Below are 15,523 nucleotides of genomic sequence, written 5' to 3'. Positions count from 1 at the left end.
GTTATGTTCTATTTTAACTCAGGAACTTTGAACTTTTACCCATTTCGCTGCCATTTATTGGGCTCATAGTTTTCTTAATGCGTTGCTGTGTTTATTACTTAGAACGACATTCTTAAGACCGTTACTCGTATCTTTATTTTAGTATAAGTTCTTTTATTTTATTTTTCTTTTCTTTACAAAAGGAAGGGTGTAACGTCACGTCATAGTTGTTATCCAATAGGATGCCAGATTTCACATGTGCTCGCGATCTTGTACAGTAGTCTTGAGTGAACCGACTTATGGATTAAAAGTATCGTTTGTTTATGTTTACAAGACCCGTTTGTTGCTGTACAAAGCTACAACGTTACAGAGACCAGGAATCTTACCGAAACACTGAGCAGGATATTATTGCCTTACCACCCGGGCCAAACGTAACATTATGAAACCCTTGACGTCCTCGCAACTGCTTGAAGTTGTCACTTCAAAAAACGATGCCTCAAATAGGCTTTTAAAATTCTTATACTAAAAGTCTAGAATAAAAAGTAAAAAATATTTCCGAATAAAATTCATTAGCTGCGTATCGAAAAGTGTCCAAACCCTGAACCTGACATCTTCGCAACAAGTGATGCGTGTAATGAATGTGAGAAGCATTTAAGCTTAAAATTAGCTTGGATGTTGTAGTCATGATCGTGTTTTGAGCTATTAAATTTTATGAATGAACAAACTGAAAATAATAGACAGATAAGCCGTTTCTTGAAAATTTTTATTCAAAGTCCAAAAAGTTAATCCTTTACAGCAATTCGGAAAACACTATCTGGATCGTGGATCCGTTCACGCAAGTGAAATAAAGAAAAAGTTCACAGGTTCTTACACCGAGGTAAACCCTCAAATCGGGGCACATTTTGTAATTTTTCTCTTAAGCGCCGAAGAGAAAAATTTATAGAACGTCTATGAAACATTTAAAAATACATAAATTCCCTTTCAAAAACGTAATTGCCTTGGCCATAGAGTGCAAAATGTACCTGAAAAACTTCACTGCCTTGGTTGCATTTCAAAACAGACCATGCGCTCCGTCGTGAAGAAAACAAGGTTGAATTCCTTGAAGAACGATTTCTTGATGAAAAGCTTCCCTTCCTCCACAAAAAGAAAGCTGAGCATTCTTTGGATCTTTCTTTTTCCATTTTTTGTTCTTTAACGGTGTATTTTAAACCTTGAAATGCAGAACTCTTGTCTTAAAACATCTGCATGGTGATCGCTCGGCAGCCATTTTGTTGAAAATGGATATCTGTCACCAAGCTTTCCAATGGTAAAAGTGAATATTCACGAGCATTGAACGCGAGTTACACGTTTCAACCCCTTATGAGTTTCTGCAATTAATGAATGAGGCTGAGTATCTAATGAAGAATTATGGAGATCGAGGAGGTTGTGAGATCTCCATAATTCTTCACATGATACGAAAGCCGAATTCAATAATTGTTTTAGCATTCATTCAAAATAATTCCTAGTTTAAAAACATAGCTAAAACATGCTTACCTCCATCGATGTTAAGTTCATCTTCCATAGTGCACATTTAGGGTCGCTAAGAGCCGCAAATATTTCCCAAACAGCAAATGTCGCCCTTCGAAATGTCTTCTTACTATTCTTGCCATGTTTTTAGCTTTTATGTCACCTAGTTCTTACTCTTGAAACGAGTGAAATGTCGGCCACTTTTGTTTTCACAACTAAAACAACTCAACCTCGACCCTGGTTAATGCACCGTTAGCCGAGAATACCTAGCAAGGAAGCTGCACTTTTGACTTCGCTGGTTGAGTGATCGCAAAATTCTTTCAAATTTGGTCATCAGTAGCTGGTTATGGTGAATTATGTGTGTGCTTTTAGCCAATTAGAATCGGGGAAATATTTTGAATGAATAATAATTACACTTATCTAAGAAACAAAATCAGTTAAAACAAATTCATATCATATCAACACTTTAATTACTATTCAAACCATTGTTAGATTGACATGACATCACGGAACCGACGGGAACCTTCACTGACCGACTGACTGGATTAGCGAGCCTAATATAGGGCTAACGTTAATATTTGTTTCAGCCAGAAAAGAAGCAATACAACGATGGACTTCACTACATTGTACTTACTATTATCCTTTTTTTCAGCTTGAGGATTACTCTAATGATGGCTTTCTTCCTAAACCAAGTATCAGAAATTCATCGTCCCCACCAATAAAATTCAGTGGTTTTCACCTCACCTCATCATTCTGCTAGAGTATATGTCCCACTATATTTTTATCATCAATTGTGATTAGTTACTTACGGTTTAGTATCGTAAGACACTCTGTTTTGTTTCCTAAGCCTTCCCTTGTAAAGGCAGCTACTTGAATACAGCCAGCAAATATGCCAGTGATGTTCGTCATACAGGTTGCAGAAAAAATCGTGGTATTTGCATCGGGCAGAAAGACAACGTAACCTTGAAGCAGGCCGTTTGGAAGACCTTCCAGGCTTTGCCATTGAACCGTGACAATTGAAGAGAAGTCTTGGTAAGCCAAAGCTTTTGGAGGCGGTAGTACAATAACATCTACGAAAAAGAACACCTTTAATCTTATTATTTCCCCCTAACTGAACGTCAATTACCTCAATGTCAGTAAGTTGTGGCGTCGATTCTTTTGGTAATGCCGTTATCACTCTGACACTTTCCTTCTTTCTTTAAACATTACAAACTTATTTTCCCCCTCTTTAATAAGCAACTCCGCTTACAATTGAAACGATTTGCTTTGCTAGTGTCATACCATACAGTCACTATATATCAAATATTCTTTGACTCAGAATGTGTAAAGCGTTTGACTGAACTGAATTGAATTTGCAGGATTGAATTCAGATCCCGTATGTGTAAAGCAGCAACGGTTTTTTTCGATCGATTTGTCATATTACGAGCCCATCATTTGAGGGGGAGGTAGAAAAGGTTAAAAAAAAAAAAATGTTTACTTTAGTAATCTACTAATCCAATTGATCCGATTGCAAGTTCCAATCCCGCGCGTTGTAGCTTCGGGACGCTGATGTGAAATATAAATTTCGTGTCGTTTTTCCTGTGGTGGCAAGGAAAGAAGACGGAAATTCTACAGCTTTAAAATCTTACCGTTACTGACAAAGACGCACTGTCTGGCTGGACCTTCCTCTTGGATGGTGAAGGCACGAACTTGGACACAGTAGTTTGAATTACGCTGTAAACCATTAAGAACTACAGCATATTCACTACTGTTGGTAACCATATAGGTTATATTCATCATAAAGTTGGATCCCTGTACAGTATAGTATGATATGCGGTATCCTACGATGGTTGCACCGTGAATGTAATGAGGAACTGGTTCCCATGTAATCTCATAAGATGTAGAGTTGATCTTCCGGGAACTTAAAATGACTGGAGCTCCGATTGAATCTGTAAATTGATTAACAGAATATGCGAGAGGTATTAGAAAGACATAAACGGAGGGCAGGTGAAAAATGCCATAGAGTGCAAAATAACATCAGTACGAAGTGACTGAGACATGAAAAATGATACACACAAATAACGTTTCTATAAGGGGGCGGGGGGGGGGGTATGCAAGACACTTAATTGAGACAGAAAAGTGTGACGTCAGAAAGGACGATTTTTCGCAATCTTGCAAAAAGGGTATCTTATAGTCGAAAACAAACTCGACATCCGTGTAATTCAGTTACGGTGCTATCGTGACTTGAAGAAGCCGTCGTCACAAGTATTTCAAAGAAATTCATTTTCAAGTTTGAAGTAAATGTTTCTATTAATGTTCTCCATTTCCGGGATTTGACAGCTTAATCCGTGTCTGCTCAATTTTCTCTTTTTCTTTTCTCTCTACACTTCCTTGACTTAATGTAATGACTCTATAGTACCTTCAACGGTTGACACTTCCGTTACTTGTATTTCCGGTGTTTTGGCCATGATGCCTTGCGAAACTCATGTTACAATTTCATTCGGTCATATTGCCGCTCAGAATAAAGTAAAACCACACAGTTTGTATGTTACGACTCAGAATCTTTGCAGACTTTTGCTTAAATTTCACAAGCAGGAAAATAACTTTAAATCTGTGGAGACTTACAAAAACCCGGACTTACCTTTTTCAGTGCTGAAATAGAAACATTGGCTAACATTTCCGATACCTTCTTTTGCAATGACACCAATTTTCACACAGTACGTAGTAAATGGCGAGAGATTACCAATTTCCGCCTCAGTAACATTTGGTCCAACAGTAAAATTTTTCACCAGTTCTTGAGATATACTGCCCACTCTGCGTTTTTTGCGTCCCTGTTTGAATACCATTACTCGGTAGCCTAACAAATTGGCATTACCAAAATAGGAATTCCACTGAATCACAAGTGAGGAAGGAGATGAATGTTTTGCTGTCATGTTAGACGGTGGATCCAATATGAATAATTCTAGACAAACAAATTAGCAAAATCTGAGTTTTATTCAGGCAATACCATAAGAAAACAACTTTACTGACTGAAATGCCCTTTAGAAATTTGGTCAGGAACGAAGCGTCATTAGTTCAGCGAATTCTTAATTTCTTTGGATTGCTGGATCCAAACCGACAAAGGTTAGCGGTGAGTTGACCAATATGGACGTTGAAGTTTGAGCTCCTCAAACTTTGATCATTTTACCTAGTTTTCTATTATATAGTCTCTTCTATTATCGCATTTCAAACATGCCCGAATCTACTGCAATTCTGAAGAAAGAAAACCAAGCCCTTAAGGCAGAAATTGATGCTCTTTCGAAAACAGTTAACCGGCTTCAAGCAAAAGTTGACCAAGATGCTTCGTCTGGTGCCAACGCTAGTCCTACGCCTAATGAAGGTGTTAAAAGCCTTAAATTCATTAGTGACGGCTTTGATTACTTTAACTCGTTTAAAAAAGAAGCAGAAATGGAACTGAAGCAATTCAGTGTTGAACTGGTCAAGCTGAGAACGAAAGTAGACGCCATCGGAAAAGCCATTGATGAACTGCGAATACAGCTACAAGTTTATTGTTAAAGTCGTCGGGTTACCTAAGGTTGACGTAAGAGAATCTGCACAACAAACAAGCTCCTTGTGCCTTAGCCCGTTTAGGGCTTTGGGCGCTGATGTACCTATTAGAGACATTGACTCAGCACACCGTGTACCAATGAGACAAGCAAGTGGAGGGCCACGACCCGTTATTTGTAAATTTGTTCGCCGCCTTGCACGAGACAAAGTCATGGCTCGACGAAGGGAAGCTCGTAACATCAACCCTGCTATAGCCTGAATTTTGATGAAAATGCCGACCTATCAAAAATTGGAATCTTCGACCATCTAACGCCGAAAACCCAGGAATTTTTCTTTGAAGCCAAAAAGTTCAAAAACCAGGAATCAGTACCAATACTGCTGGACAAACAATTCATCAGTTTACCTTAGGAAGAACGCAGAATCCAGAGCGATCAAGGTAACGGATATTAACGCGTTGGTACAACTCTCCGCAGTTGTCTCCGATCAAGAATCCCAATGAACTTACAATACTACCCTACTATTAATAGTCAATATTCCAGGTAAAGTCTGAATGACTCATAAAACTGAAAAATCTATCTTTAACCCCTTTTCTTCCATAATTTTTGTTTCAGAAATACCAATAACACTGAAACCATATTTCAATTCGTCCAGCAAATGTATTTGCAGATTTTTTAGGTTACTCCTAAACTCCTAACGCTGTTATGAAACACTGAAAAGTTAGGTTTGTTTGGCGAATATCGTTGTTTGTTCAAAATACTGAAGCTATACGAAGCTTAATAATGGCTTTGGATGCGTTGATTAAAGAGATTGGAGTCAGGGTTTATGTCTGCTTGGACATTTAAAGTAAATAAATCTAAATCATGAATACTTGAAAGCTTGTCAAGATATTTTATCGTAGGTGACTCATCAGATAATAAGTTATTGAATTGTCCATGGCAATTTAGGATATTTACACCATGATACGGCAACTCTTTAAGGTTTGTATGGAGACGCCATGCTGGTGTATCATTGAGGGCCACAAATATGGTGGCCGGAAAGCAAAATAATCTGTCTTTAAGTTGTTCATAGAAGAAGCGTGAATTCGTCGCTTGGGGAACTCATAAAGACTTTTGAAGTAAGATTTATTCTTAGACAAGTTTAAGAATTTTTAAAAAAACAAAATCTGAAAAAAATCGGTAACATTTTTAACCTACATGGGAGCTTTCCCGGCCACCTTCTAAAGCCACGGCAAAACGGGCAACTTGATTTGCACACTACTGCAAAAGTGTCGAAAAGTGATGTTTCGCGTCTTACCACCCAGGTTCAAACCTGTCTTGCAACAAGTGTAGGTTGCTGCAAGTTGCATGAATACTGACTTCTGATTAGATACAATTACGCGGGAGTCACTCCAAACAAGGGATTTACGTCACTTACTGCAAAACAAGTTTGCCTTGGGCCGGTAAAACGCGCAACATGTTTAAATGTTAGTACAAAAAGCATAACTACTATCTACTTTCTGCAACAACTTTTCGCAACCTGCAGCATTCCTGATTTGCAGAAAAACAGGTTTGAACGTGGGTGGTAAAACGCGTAATAATGCAATGTTGCAAAACAAGTTGCACGTTTTTGTTGCCCGTTCACCGTACCTTAAATGCTTGGAAATTCAAGCGTCCTCTATCGGAAAACGAAGAACCCTTTCGAAGGAAAATTTGTATAAATGAAGGTTTTTAATTTTTAAAAAATCTCATAACGTGTTTTGAAAGTAAACACTCAGATAAATCGATAACTTCTTAGTTTGAATTTTTTTGGACATTATGTGAAAAGTGAGAGTGGGGTGTTTTACTCCCAACGAATCAACCCATTGATATAAATCGTGTAGTTTTCATTACTATTATCACATGCAGTTTAAATTACGCTACCTTGACAGCCATAAAGCTCCACCCTCATTGAAATCCAATGATTCCAACCCATTGGTCTGAAACGGATGTAGCGAGCCCTGATTGGTGGGTTCAGTTCGTGTTGAACTACTGTATCTCTGTCCCAGTTTCCAGAAAACTCCTAGTTTAAGATGGTTAAAGAGAATAAGCAGTTCTCCTAACATAACCAAAGGCAGATTCATCTTTAGAGAAATGACGCGGCTAATTAGAAGAGGTTAATTTGCTGACAATAAAGGAGAATTGTAACTGTAATATTTGATTAGAAATGCACTCACAAATGATAGCGCTACTTTACAGCCCTTTCCACTTAGATAATGAGGAAAAATATCATCCAAATAGAACACAGCAGGATTCAAAAGAAAGGAAGCAGTCACAGTCGACTATTTTTTGCTCGGCCGAGGATTTGAAATCCGACACAAGGAGAAGCAAATACAGCTCCATCAACATAGCGAGTTCCAAAGGGCTGGCCGTTCGGCCAAGCCGTATACATTATATTACAATTGACGACAAGTTATGAGAAGTTGACCCCCTGTTTTTGTTGTTGCTTTCACCTTTTCTTTGCTTTGCCCTTGTTCCCAGTAGTAATGGAAGCTCACGCCATCAGCACTGTACTGCAGTTTGTATCTTGTTACCCACTGATTTTGTTCATATCTGCCTTGTGTTGCTACACCTGTTACTGTGGTGTAATGATTACTGAGGTCAACTTGAAGCCATTGGCTTTCATCCTTCCTAAGAGCGGCCCACGCACCTTTTATCGGTCCTGTTGGTTTGTGGTTGAGTCTACCGTAAAAGGCTTTAAGATCGGTGCTATACTGTGACGAAGCACTAATTTGTTCATCTGAAATTAATCCGTTCTCCACACCAAGGGCTTCTGGGCACTCTAGAAATACACATGCAACGTTTAAAATCTTTCAGCACAATTGTAAAACCAATAAATAAATGTTCTAGTGAGAGGAGAGGAAAATAAATAGCAGACGATGAGATAACATCAAACAGTGTGTGTGGGAACAGGTAGGAAATTGTCCGCCCTGCGACAGCGCATGGTCGCAACACTAAGTAATTCAAGTAGAAAGCAGTAACTAATCAGTTTTCTGTAGGATTCTTGTTAACGAAGGCGGGGGATTAAGTAACGTTATAAATGAAATGCTCTTCGAGAGTCAATAAATCGAAACCATGGATAATAAATGCAGCAAGAAGCAGAAGAAGTCAGTGGTAACTGAAAAATTTAGTGTTAATCTGTACGTATTTCTGTGGGCCAAGTTAAATTAGTTCTATCAACACTGAACACAACTTGCTTAACCTCTCGTCTCCTGTTTTCATTATTTTATAGTTTTCCTCCTCGAATTGATTCCCTTCTTCTCTTCCTCATTATATCGCCTTGCCCTCCACACCACCACTCCCAATCCTACCTCCGCAACATTTTTTTGTCTTCGCCGCACGAATCTCCTTCACTATCCATTTCCACTGACCCTTTCATCAAAATAGTCTACAATCACATTTCTATTGTGATAACATCCACAGTTACAACTATCACCACCATCATCATCATTACCGCCACATTTCTCTTCTTCCGCACGGCATCAGTTCTTTTTTTTGCCCACCTTGATTGCTAACCGCACCTTAGCATACTTTTGGTGGTCTATTATTAGAGATTGTCTCAAAAAATGGGTAAAATGAAAGTAAGATTGGGCAAAGATAGGTAAAAACATTCATTTCGGGATGTGCTCATCTAGTTTACTAAAAAATAAAACATATGCTCCTTTTTTACGCGCCATTTGTTATGTCACTGAAGATCACTGACCAGTGCTGGTGTTATGTAAGGTTTGCTTTCCGTCGAATTTATTTTCCCTGGCTTCAGTTCAGTAATTCTGGACGCCCATTATATTCATGACGTCATGGAAGTTAATTTCCCTCCCCTGGTTAACAAAATTCTGAAAAACGCCGTAAACGTTTTTTACAATACCACTGCAGTCAAAGTTGTGTATAGCATATGGATACAGAGAGATTACTGGTTAGATGTTAAAACACCTGATATTGTTAGATTAACATTATCAAAGAAATAATTCATACGATCGTCTAATATATAGTTACTTAAGAGCGATTGCTTAACATGCATACATGAGATGATTTGATCAAAGTTCGAACTGCCTTAACCGGAGAGTGGACAGTAGTATTAAAATCTCAAATCTCCCGTATCTTACACCTTGCTTTCCCAGCTACTGCTCCCTTTTTCATGGCCTTTTCTCCCTTAATCCCTTTCTGAAGGCGAAAATAGGGGGTAAAAGTACAGTCGAACTTCCACTAACAGCCACTTTTTTGGCTGACAGTCCATACATTGACTCTTATTTAAATCTCTCTACAACAGCCAGTTTCTTCTGTCCTCAAGGCGGCCGGTGTGGAGAGGTTCAACTGTATTGCTACTTAATTTCCCCTTACTTCTCTAGCTTAACTCCCCACCCGTTCGTCTTCCGTCCCCGTTTCCCTGCCTTTACATCCCCCTGTCCTTCTTCACTTTATAGTCTGTATCTATATTTATGTAACGACTATACCTTTTACATTCACACCTTTAGTATAAAAAAAGTAACATTCGCTTAGGTCTCCATTGCCCATTTTGGTGATCAAACGAATTTGGACACAATATCTGGTAAATGAAGAAAGATTTCCAATTTTGAGCATTGTCACATTTGCACAAACATTAAGATTGAAAGAATCGCCTTTCAGTTGTGTCAAGTTCTGATCTTTGCTTCCGTGTTCTAGTACCAGTAAGTTGTAGCCTAGCAACGAAGCATCACCAGCATATGGCTTCCATTGAAGTACCACCGAGGAAGAGGTTATGTTGATTGCCGTGACGTTAGTCGGCGGGTATATTCTCACAGTAGCTGCGGGAAAAGAATAACAAAATAAATTACACAGTCAAGTGTCTTGGATTTTACTCCCTAAACAGTGTTGTAAAGGAGGATTACTGTTCATCAAAATCTTTTGTTTGCCTAGCAATATTTTGTACCGCTTACTGTGTATAACGATAAAAGAGCCCGAAACTTCTACACGCCTTTCAGGCAACTGCGAATAAGCGACTTTAACCCTATTCAGACCTGGCTCTTTTTTGCTTCCTACGACCGGGAAGGAGACCTATAACTTCAAAACCGCTTATCCTACGGCGACTAACATTACACACAATAATGTACTGATCATTTTCAACCTCTGGGTAAAACTTGGTTGACACAATGACGTAATCTGGCGTCATTATGACGTCATATTGCATATTGTTGAATTCACTGACAGAATCCAAACTTCAAATGTATTCCATTTTACTTAAAACTCTTATAATTGGAGGTATTTTATAACAGAAAACTTAATCTGAGTATAAAAAGAATGCTTAGGAGGGATAAAAAAAAGCACAAAATATGAAATTTCGAGAGAAATAAACACTGTTGATGTTTAACTCGCCATCTGCCATCTGGTCATATTAAACTCAGGTCTTTTCTGAAAACATACGTAGTCACTAAAAAGCCTGGATTTCGGCTCTTGAGTGGATTCTCGCGCTATCGCCCCAAATGTAGAGCTTGCTTGTATAGGCTTTCTTTCAAGTTATTCATGGCCGGGATCGAGGCTGATAAAAGAGAAAATTCAGAAACTCTTTTCAGAGTTTCGCCCCGCTAATACTCGATTATTGTTCGCTATTTTCACTTTATTACCTGCCATATAGAGTACTAAAGTGATGACGTCGTAAAAATGAAATTTCTGAAATTATGGTTTGCTCGTAACCTCATCAAAATTGAAACATAAGAAATACCTATTGTGCTAAGTTTTTTATTATTTCTTGAGGTATTAGAGCCGGTTAGTACTTACCTTTCCATAAATTTTCAGTTCGAAAGGTTTCTTCGTTTTGTGATGGGGTGCGCTTGAATTTCTAGGGTCTTGACTGCCGCGACATTGAAATGGCACTGAGTCACGGAGGATTTTATGTCGATTTAGATAAAATGACTTCATAATAAATCACCCTGGCTTCATTGCTGGCGCCTTTGTTAGGAAGGGACAGTGGAGGGCTAGACGAGTGCAAGCAAGCGACGAATTGTTTCCCATTTTCTAGTTCTGCAGGATTTGCGTTTGGTTTTTTTAGTTGTGAAGGTGGGGAAGGAGCGCTAACAAAGGGGATGTGAAGCGCTTATACGAAGGTCTATCATAGAGTATTTTTCATTGTACCTCCATTACAGCTACTTGAAACCCCTCTTCCAAATGTTGTGTATCCATAGACTTCCACGCAATAAACTTGCTCTGATTTTATTCCTTTTATCAATTCCCAGAAAGGTGGCTCATCGGAATGTCTCCAAACACCCAACGAATAATTTCCTGGGTCGATGACGTCAATCTCGTATCCCAGGAGAGTATAGCCACGAAAATACGCAAGCAAAGGACTCCACGCAACCTCTAACCCATCCGCAGAGAACCAATAAGAGACATTTTCAGGTGCACGGGTAGGGACTTCAAAGAAAAAAGCAATTTGTGCTTCATAAGTGGGACTTTTAACCTACGCACTGTAGCCAAGATGTTACTGAGTGAGGGTTTTTACCTTTGTAGGGAGTTATGGTTTTTGCAATATAACCTAATTTTATCTTCTTGTTGAAAACTGTTATAATTAATAATAATAATAATAATAATAATAATAATAATATAAATGAAAATAACAGTTGATAATAATGTTAGCTTATCGAGTTTCTTTTCCCATGCATAGAGAATTTGTATAAGCCAAGGGAAACAATATTGGCAACGAAGCTCTGATGACTGAAGAGCTACAACAACAATAACACTAACAGAAGCAACAAGTCTTCTTTGCACGACTAGAAAAACGTATAACATCACAGTAGTGCAAAATCCACTAAATTTAACTCTTTATTATATTATTACTCAGTAATTTAACCTTCTATAAAAAAAGGAAGGGAGGAGAAAAAAATCAATAATTACTTATTTTTAACTATTCATAGGAGTTGTTTTGCCGGGTTAAAGTTTGTCTCTTTAATCAGAGAATGATAAGATAACAGAATTAATTGGATGTTTTTAAAACAGTCAGTAGCGTAGAAAAAAAACTTAAAAGGGTCGCACCTCTTTCCAGGTAACTTTTTCCATAAATCTCCATTCTAAAACAAGGCATTTCAACCCAATCTGTCGGCCACAGAGTCACGTATTTTGCCACAACTCCAGACTCTAGAATGGCGTTCTTTTTCACAGCATATCTGTTGTTGTTAGCCTCGAATATCTGAAGCAGATGGAAAGTCCCCATTAAAATTTGGATAAGTTTGGATAGGTTCCACATAAAACACATCAGTTCATCCTATACCTCGAACTCTACCACATTTGACTTTCCAGAGCTAACACAATCCTTTATCAAAAAAAATTCTGTTTCAACACCATCCTACAAAAGCTACGTTTACGTACCCGACTGGATGGAATAAGCTGTGTCTGTTATAGGAAATTAAACTGCTCCTGTATTAACAATCACTAGAAAAAATTAGAAATCTATGCCTTTCAGAAAGTCAGCTATCCCTGCTACAACAAAAAATTCATATGTTACGCCAATGTTCAGAGCTAGCGATCATCTCAACGTTGGCTTTTACAACTCACTAGCATTCTGCCTGTATTGTTTATTAAGGTACTCGATCGCGAACGCCATGTCCATTTATCAACTTGCGAGTAACTAAGCTAAGCGATTATTCCAGTACCAACTCTTGTGAATCTTCCGTACTTGAGTTCGGGGCTAATCTGTTAGCTAACACGAAGAATGGTCTTGCGACAGGACAATTTCTAATCGATTTCCTAAAACTTGGCTTTTGAACTGGTTGACAATGGGGTCTTGCTCAGGGAGTTTGCAACTTACTAACTCTCAGACGCATCACACTAGGCGGTTCACGTTATATGTTGAAGGGCACCGAGAGAAAGTTAGCGTCAGTAGTGTATTACCCAGCTCCCTCTCAGTGACATTCGGAGCTCTACAAAGCTCTATTTTAGGTCCGCTCTTGTTTATCGTTTTCGTAGTTGATGTACAGTTATATCCCTTGTCGACCGCTTTGGTCGTTTCGGTTCCATATGGAAAATTGCATATTTTCTTTCCTGGAACAATTTTAAAAGCTTCCCGTTTAAGCCATTTGGCAAGCAGCGAAAACAGCAAAGATTCATCTTTCTACAGGTACTTCATTTTACACATTTCGAAAAATCCTGACACAGTTACACACAAAAAGCCAATTAACATTTTGGGGAAACATCCACTGCCAATTTTGCTATTGACCTACTTCTTTTTGCAGATTTATTTTGTTCCTTACCTGGAAAGTTAGCCAGCCACAGTTCCACCCGAAAGAAAAACCGTAAATTGAGCAACAAAACTCGAGAAAAAAAAACATCGAAATATATTTGATTAAAAAAATGGCTTGCACGCATGTGATAAAAGGAATAAACAAACAATCAAATAATTCCTTGATAGGACAATTGCAAGATGACATCATTTTACTACAACTGCCAGAATAATTCAGCTAGTTTTTGTTTTCTTGTGCAAATAAGGGCATTTTTTTATACCTTAGTGGGATTGACAAATTTAAATAAGAAAGCAAAATGAAATGAATTCTGGTAGTTGAAGTAAAATGTCGTCATCGTGAAAGTTGTCTATTACATCCAATACACACGTCTGACGTAAGCATGAAAGAGAAGTCTAAGTGACACCAGATTTTCCGCAAACTTCAAAAAAAGTAAATGGGGCGGGGAAAACAAGAAGAATTTGTGATTTAAAATTAACCTCAAAAGATATTCCTGGAGTAGTAATAGTAAATGAACAAGCGTTGGAAAGTGGACAGTGGAGAAACTAACTTTGGCAAGGATCCTTCGAAAATACATAAAAAAGGTTGTCTTTCCTATAATCGGAACGATTATTGCAAAGCGCAGGATTTGTGAGAACTATCTTTTGTCGTTGTTTTAGGGTGCTCGTCTGCCACGTTATACAATTTAATTGCGATGTGACCCTTAGGCCTCGCTTTAATGCTTACGTCGTAGTGTCAGTATATAAAGCAAAGCTTGCCTTTCAGTGTTAGATCATAGAAATTTCGTTTAGCCATTCCCTTGCTAATTCACCGAAAACCGATCCAAAAAGAAAAATTTGGTAAAAAGGCGGATCAGTTGCTGCTAAATGGCTGTCGCCAAAGGCTTAAATATATTACATAGTTACGCGTTGTTTCCTTTAGATTTTTTACGTGTTCTATGTTAGAAGGGTTTGAAAATTCTGACTATTAAAATAGCAATTGTAATTGTAGCATCAACGACACAAACCTTTATGTTTCCATTTTCCATATAATAGTCGCCTTTGGAATATGATGCAGCCAGCTCAATCGTGTATTCGAGAACATACCAGTCTTTATGAGAGTGTCCCTGCGTTCCAATGGCGCAAATGAAATGACTTGATCGTAGGTTTACTCTAAGATAAGCATCAACGCTTCTCTCAAAACACAATCCTCCTGAAGAACTCAGGCGAGGAGAAAGCGTGTCATTTCCGACAAACTGTTTTTTATAAGCTAACGAAGTTTCTGGAATCGCTAAATTTTCCATACCAAGGGGACGGTCTGAACAGTCTTGCTGGTTGTAATCTGTGATTCAAACAAAACTTTCTCTTTAGTTTTTAGTTGGCGCAAATGCTACAATATTTGAAATAATATATCAGGATTACCTATAATAAAGACCTCTCCGAGGCGAGAAAAAAGAAACAAAACATGAAGCTCCTGTCAGTCAGTGGACTGTTTACAGTCCCCTATTCCGTAAGATATACGATTCGCGAACAAGAGATAACTTTACGGGCAGGGAGTTGTTTGTGAACGTACTGAGAGTAGGGTGTCAGGGTATATATCGCCTTCGTCCGCGAAGCTTTGCAACCCGACGCCCATCCCTGGGTATACATTTGTGGATAAAGTGCTCTTACATGAAAACAGAAGACTTTAAAGTGCGGCTTAAGGTAAGTACTTTTTTTGATTTATGGGTAATAATTCCTTTCGTATTAATTATCCTTTCATGCTCTATCAATCCTTCCCTCTCCCCAAAAAATCGCTAGGCTGACTTACCCTTTCTCTTGCACAGGAAATCAGTACATTGAAATGAGCAGGACATCGCTGTCCATGATTTATTTTGTTCAACATATGCAACACATTTGACGTCTGGATTACCACTGCCCTCAAAAACATTCAAAATTGTGAAGTTGACTAAAGAACCATCTGTCCACGTGGTATTAATGCCTTCATTTCGTAATCCAAGCCACGCACACTGAGAGCCTGGATTCAATAAGGAAGCTGCTAACTGATTTTCAGGTGGAGTGTGAATTGAAACTAATTCAGAATTTTTATTAAGACAGTGGTTATTGGCATCTTTCCATGAGTTATTCTGACTGAATGCTCGATAGCAATGGCCACCATAACAGCTCCATCCATCTGGGCATACTGTAAAGTAAAAGAAAATTTTAAAACCATATAGTAAACAACCCAAGATGACATTCCAGCCCTGGAAATAATATGTTTTAATTATGTCAAATGACTCAATGCAACGTCAGATTAATCAGGGAAAAGTCCATAGTC

General features: G+C 38.3%; 1 protein-coding gene across 1 annotated transcript in view; it reads right to left on the bottom strand.

The window, feature by feature from the left end:
• Positions 1-15,523, bottom strand: part of LOC140953729 (uncharacterized) — a 45,295-nt gene that overhangs the window by 13,426 nt on the left and 16,346 nt on the right. The window contains exons 7-16 of the mRNA XM_073403129.1: positions 15,017-15,388; positions 14,235-14,548; positions 12,027-12,255; positions 11,130-11,408; positions 9,476-9,805; positions 7,478-7,806; positions 6,909-7,047; positions 4,106-4,426; positions 3,114-3,413; positions 2,295-2,555 (exon numbers count right to left, since the gene is read on the bottom strand). Of these exons, the coding sequence (XP_073259230.1) occupies positions 2,295-2,555; positions 3,114-3,413; positions 4,106-4,426; positions 6,909-7,047; positions 7,478-7,806; positions 9,476-9,805; positions 11,130-11,408; positions 12,027-12,255; positions 14,235-14,548; positions 15,017-15,388 (2,874 nt within the window). The remainder of the gene's footprint in view (positions 1-2,294; positions 2,556-3,113; positions 3,414-4,105; positions 4,427-6,908; positions 7,048-7,477; positions 7,807-9,475; positions 9,806-11,129; positions 11,409-12,026; positions 12,256-14,234; positions 14,549-15,016; positions 15,389-15,523) is intronic.

Source organism: Porites lutea, chromosome 12 (assembly GCF_958299795.1).
Source record: "Porites lutea chromosome 12, jaPorLute2.1, whole genome shotgun sequence".
Taxonomy (NCBI): Eukaryota; Metazoa; Cnidaria; class Anthozoa; order Scleractinia; family Poritidae; genus Porites; species Porites lutea.
Note: the sequence above shows the minus strand (reverse complement) of the source record. Positions and strands in the feature narration are given on the sequence as shown.